The 7,097-nt window shown below is 26.4% G+C and overlaps 1 protein-coding gene across 2 annotated transcripts in view; it reads right to left on the bottom strand.

The window, feature by feature from the left end:
- The window catches only part of LOC101239023 (conserved oligomeric Golgi complex subunit 5), a 57,660-nt gene that overhangs the window by 28,177 nt on the left and 22,386 nt on the right, over nucleotides 1–7,097 (bottom strand). For both annotated transcript variants that reach the window (XM_065817600.1, XM_065817601.1), the window contains exons 4-6: nucleotides 744–801; nucleotides 407–461; nucleotides 94–163 (exon numbers count right to left, since the gene is read on the bottom strand). In XM_065817600.1, coding sequence (XP_065673672.1) covers nucleotides 94–163; nucleotides 407–461; nucleotides 744–801 — 183 coding nt within the window. The remainder of the gene's footprint in view (nucleotides 1–93; nucleotides 164–406; nucleotides 462–743; nucleotides 802–7,097) is intronic.

Genomic DNA, 7,097 nt, shown 5'->3' with positions numbered 1-7,097 from the left:
TTACACTTAAAAAAAAATCTAGTTTTAAAAATATTTTTCTGTTTATTTTTCAGGTCAAATTAAATTTACAATAAAAAAATTAAAATAAAGAACCTGCAATCTTCTTAGTTGCCGTGTTCGAGATGCAATTCTGTTATAAGGTTCACTAACTTGACTTTTAATTCTGTTAAAAAAAGTTAATTTATAAAGTTATTACACTCTGAACATGGTGTAAATAAAAAAAACGAAATCATTAATATCATCTGTACTTGATTTTAAAATATCACATTTATAATTATTTAATTTTATAAATATTTCATACTCTAAATATTTAATTTTATAAATATTTAATCAAATAATATTATTATAGGTAAGTTGAATTTATAACAACAATATCATACAAAATTAAAAATCATATCAAAGTGACCTCTCAACTGATTTAACCAATGATAAAATTTTAGATTGAATAGATTGAAGACCACCTAAAATAAACTGAAAATTATGTATAAATGCTATAAATTAAATGATTTTCTCATCATATAAAAATGTTATAGATGCAGTAAAAACATTGGTAAACATTGCAGTAATTGTTGAAGTAAAGATTGCATAAACAGTGCAGTAAGTGTTTTGGTAAATTTTGCAGTAAACAATCTAGAAATGACTTTAGTAAGCATTTCTTTAACACAACAATTATTTTTGCATAAATGTTTTATTTAGATATTAATTTTCAAATACTTCTTTTTAATACCAAAACTAATTTTAACCTTCCAGTGTTTCTATACCAGTAGCCTGAGCCAAAAGGTCTTCATAATGGTTAGATACCTAGAGAGAAAAAATAACTTAAATTATTTGTTTTCGTTTTCATATATTTCCAAATCTTTCTTTAAAGTGCAAAGCAAACAGGCATAATAAAAATCATTTTATTATGTCACATTTATGTCATATTTATATATATGGTTTTAGAAATTTGAGTGTATACAAATTTGAAGAGAAATGATGTCAAAAATATTTAATATTTACAATATTTAACTTTATTGAATATTTTAAATATTCAAAATATTTAATGAATTAAACTATTCGATTTAAATTGAGAACATGTGATATCTTTATCAAGAACAACTAGTTTATTAATGATAATTTTGATACTGGATAAAGCTGAATTAGAAAAAAAGTAGAGATTTTTAAAACATTCAGAAGTTACTAGAGCTAGGGTGCATCGAAGAACAACAATTTTTAAAAATTGCCTTGTCTCAGTTTTAAAAATGTTCTTTATAATAAAATAACACTAAATTTAAAAATTTTTTTGAACAAAAAATATTTTTAGTAGTGCCCCAAGACATTAACACATTTAAAGAGTCCCAAATATATATGTAAAAAAAATTCTTCCATGAAGGTCAACTTGGTACTCAAAAAAAAATTCCTCAATGAAGGTCAACTAGGTACTCAAAAAAAATTCTTCAATGTAGGTCAACTTGGTACTCAAAAAAAGCAAAATTATGTAAAAGTTTTTTTACATAATTTTTCAAATATGATTTTTTAAAAAAGATTTTTTTTAAAAATCATATTTGTTTTATAGAAAAAAAATTAAGGCACTTTTTTTATTTTTAGTTTAAAATCAAAAAATTTTATAAAAAAAATTAAAATAAATGTTTTTATATGAAACAATTATTGTTTTCAAAATTTTTATATAATTTTGCCTTTTTTTGAGCACCAGGTTGACCTAATTTTGAAGAACTTTTTTAATATATCTAATATGGACCTTTTAAATATTCAAGTTTTCAAGATTTTCAAATCATTTCTTTACAATTAAGTTTTTCTAGATCATCAAATCATTTTTTTCTAACTGTTTTATTTAACTCATCATCAAAAGCCAACACTCTTCTTCATTTCCAGTAACTTCAGGGGTACCTAAAGGTTCTATCCATGGTTCTATCCATTTCAACATTTAAGTCTTCTGTCAACCCTTTCCTTGCTATTTAAATTTTTGTTTTTTCTAGCAACTCTCAAAATAATAATGGTTGCTTGCATGTATGTATGTATGTTTGTATGTATAATATTTATTTTGCATGAATAATGCAAACAACAATAGCACATAAAAGTCATAAATGAGAAAAATAATGCTCTCTTGAAGTTCAATTTGAATTTATTGAGTAGAGATGAAAACAAATTGCATAAATGAAAGTATATCACCCATCTGTGATGTTGAGGCTTGGTCAACGCTAAGCATTTTACTCCCAAGCATTAAAACTTTATATAACAAAGAGAAAAATGTCAAGCATGCTTTATAGAACTTTATTGCAAAAAATTGTTTGATAATGAACTTTATTGTTCTACAGTTCATTTGTTCACTAACCAGGCTGGGATTACAATTAAATCGATAACAAGTGTGCATCATTTTTCCCTAGAAGTGACAACGATCACAAAAAAACAATAAATTACACACAACATAGTTAACGGTACTCTAATAATTGTGGTTGCTCAGAGTTCTGCAATTTGGTTCATCAAACATGGTATAATTCGAACCTAAAGCTGAGGCAATGTTACAAAGAAAATTAAATGGTAAATGCTATATTCTCCTCAGAGTGTTGCTCCAGAAGTGCAGATGGAGTTTGTCTCAGACTGTAACAAGTTCCAAATGACAAATCCATAAAAACTGAAACATAATTTTTATAAAAGATGATTTTTGGTAATTGGGTTAAGTTTGTCGAAAGTACTTAGAACGTTATCAAATAAATTGTGTCAGCAATTCAATAATAATCACCCTACAAATTAACTATATTACCCAAATGAGGTTAGCTCTGAGTGTATTCATTTAAATTGACAGAAATTAAGAAGGACAGTCAATTGTCACACAATTGACTTAAATAAGGGAAAATGCATTTTACTATACATTCATACATACATACATACATACATACATACATACATACATACATACATACATACATACATACATACATACATACATACATACATACATACATACATACATACATACATACATACATACATACATACATACATACATACATACATACATACATACATACATTCATACATACATACATACATACATACATACATACATACATACATACATACATACATACATACATACATACATACATACATACATACATACATACATACATACATACATACATACATACATTCATACATACATACATACATACATACATACATACATACATACATACATACATACATACATACATACATACATACATACATACATACATACATACATACATACATACATACATTATATTACCCAAATGAGGTTAGCTCTGAGTGTATTCATTTAAATTGACAGAAATTAAGAAGGACAGTCAATTGTCACACAATTGACTTAAATAAGGGAAAATGCATTTTACTATACATTCATACATACATACATACATACATACATACATACATACATACATACATACATACATACATACATACATACATACATACATTCATACATACATACATACATACATACATACATACATACATACATACATACATATACACATACATACATACATACATACATACATACATACATACATACATACATACATACATACATACATACATACATGCATGCATACATACATACATACATACATACATACATGCATGCATGCATGAATTCATACATTCATACATACATACATACATACATACATACATTCATACATACATACATACATACATACATACATACATACATACATACATACATACATACATACATACATACATACATACATACATACATACATACATACATACATACATACATACATACATACATACATACATACATACATTCATACATACATACATACATACATACATACATACATACATACATACATACATACATACATACATACATACATACATACATACATACATACATACATACATACATACATACATACATACATACATACATACATACATTATATTACCCAAATGAGGTTAGCTCTGAGTGTATTCATTTAAATTGACAGAAATTAAGAAGGACAGTCAATTGTCACACAATTGACTTAAATAAGGGAAAATGCATTTTACTATACATTCATACATACATACATACATACATACATACATACATACATACATACATACATACATACATACATACATACATACATACATACATACATACATACATACATACATACATTCATACATACATACATACATACATACATACATACATACATACATACATACATACATACATACATACATACATACATACATACATACATACATACATACATACATACATACATACATACATACATCCATGCATGCATACATACATACATACATACATACATAATTACATACATACATACATACATACATACATAAATACATACATACATAAATACATACATACATACATACATCCATGCATCCATGCATACATACTTACATAGATACATACATACATACATACATACATACATACATACATACATGCATACATACATACATACATAAATATATATATATATATATATATATATATACTAATATATATATATAAATACACACACAGATATATAAATATATATATATATATATATATATATATATATATATATATATATATATATATATATATATATATATATATATATACAGATATATATATAAATACACACACAGATATATAAATATATATATATATATATATATATATATATATATATATATATATATATATATATATATATATATATATATATATATATATATATATATATATATATATATATATATATATATATATATATATATATACAGGGTTCATAGCCAATTATTTTGCTAAATATAATTATACATATACAGGGTTTATACCCAATTACTGACTTTTTTTATAAATCAGATGAATTTCCCTGACCATTTTTAACATTAGCAATATTTTATACAATGTTTAAAATTACCATCTACTATAATGGAAATGCTAAAATTGCTATGAATGACAAAATTTATAAAACTTAGTTATTAGTTAAATTGGATATTAGTATGGTTCTTATTATACAAGTTAGTATGGATCTTATTATATAGATTGACTATGAATGAACACAAAGAAAAACACAGGTTTCGGATAATCTGAAACCTGTGTTTTTCTTTGAGTTCAAAAAAAGCTAAAAAATATTTTTAAATCATCTTTCACACAAAAATTAACTGAAATATCTATATAAATATATAGTTGTAAACAATATCTTTCAACATCTTATGCAATAGTTGGTCAATACAAAGACTATTAAGGATTAACCATTTCTTATCACTATTTGTAGCTGTATCTTTGTTATCACTATATGTAGCTGTACCTTTGTTATCACTATTTGTAGCTGTACCTTCATTATCACTATTTGTAGCTGTACCTTTGCTAATCCAACAATATCTTCAGATAAAAATAGCACAGTATAAGAAAACATAGCTTAGAAACATTAAAAAAATATTTTGAGCATCGATAGCAAGACTAACCTATTAAATTGTGCATGATCTTTTAATTAAATACATCATCAACTGAAAATGCAGAAGTTTAAACAGATGTTGCTTAAACAAGCTGTAACAGGGCCTAGAAACAGAGACTGACACATTATCTGTTTAGAACAATTATTGTCAATATCTTTGAAGTAAAATCATCGAAGCGTTTACTCTTTTGATCATAACTAATGAAAACATCTCACAATTCATTGCAAATTCTGATTCCATAAACTTTGAGAACTGTTTGATAACTTTGTCCGAATAAGAAGCAGTTAAAATTTCAAGTAAGATAAGATGATGCAGAAATGTTTTCATTTAACTCCATTTTTTTTTTAGGTGTGATCTGATCATAAAAATTTAGCATCAAACAAGTTAATTCATGTTAACAACCATGTAATCAAGCGGAAATCTTTTAATAAATTTTCAGAAGTTGAAATCAAATTATAATGCATTGAATTTTAAATTTTTCAATATCCTTCAAAATAACTTCATCATTCTTTATGAGCTTTGAAAATTTGGGTAAGTTTTGAGCAAGTCTCAATAGTTTCAGATTTAATGAACATCGTAAGAATACCTGACTGCACAAGATCACCATTAATGCGAGGTAACGTTGGAGTATCTGTCTGAAAGAGCTTCAGAAACAATTCGAATATGCTCGCCAGTATGCTAAAGAACTGGAAACTTGCAAAAGAAAGTTCCTTTTTAACAGCATTTAAAACCAACTTATATGATTAGCCAGACCTAATGGGTAAACAGATTCTATCTGTTGACCAGCCTCGCACCCCTTCTTCATCTATTACGCTAACACAGATGTATTTTTAATAAATTGTTTCCAGTTTAGGATGTTGAATGCTGGATCTTCTTGACTCAATGCATGAGTTTTACTTGTGTCTCTGTTTTTATGACTAGGCAACTTATTCTATTATCTCCTAATGAGAGTATAGCTCTAAAACTCAGTTTTATGGTTCTGAGGCCGGCTGGTAGTCAGATTTCCCGAACTCTGTGGTAGCTCTTAGAGAGGCTGATTCCATCAACAGCTGAAAAATATCAAAGTACTAACAGTGCCATGTTGCGCATGGATGGTGTCTCTGTTTGTACTTTTGGTGTGCATTGCCAAGGCCATTTAGAGCCCTTTGATATGGCTTAGGGTTTATTAATAGCAATGAGGCAATTGTTTGGACTATTAAACAGTGTACTGAGTACTATCTATGCTTTGAGTCAAGTTCTTTAAGAAATTTAAAAATGAATAAAGTACCAAAAACTATAAAACACAAAAAACCATTGTCATCACCCAGTTCTCTAAACCTATCATTCACTAATATTCGTGGCCTTCAAAGTTACTTTTCTTCTGTTGAGTCTTATCTCTTGCAAAGTTCATCAGACCTACTTGCTCTTTGTGAGACTAATTTGAGTTCAGCTGTCTCATCTTGTGATCTTATTGTTGATGGTTATCTTCAGGGTTTTTATCTGTCAAATATGTCTGAGACATATTATCTTCCAACATAAAATATGTCCCACAAATTTTCTATCGATATATTTTGATATAATTTTATGTCCGAATTATTTTCTGCTGACATAAAATATGTCAGACA

The sequence above is a fragment of the Hydra vulgaris genome, chromosome 14 (assembly GCF_038396675.1).
Source record: "Hydra vulgaris chromosome 14, alternate assembly HydraT2T_AEP".
Taxonomy (NCBI): Eukaryota; Metazoa; Cnidaria; class Hydrozoa; order Anthoathecata; family Hydridae; genus Hydra; species Hydra vulgaris.
The sequence above is the reverse complement of the archived record's forward strand: the minus strand, read 5'-3'. Positions and strand labels throughout refer to the sequence as shown.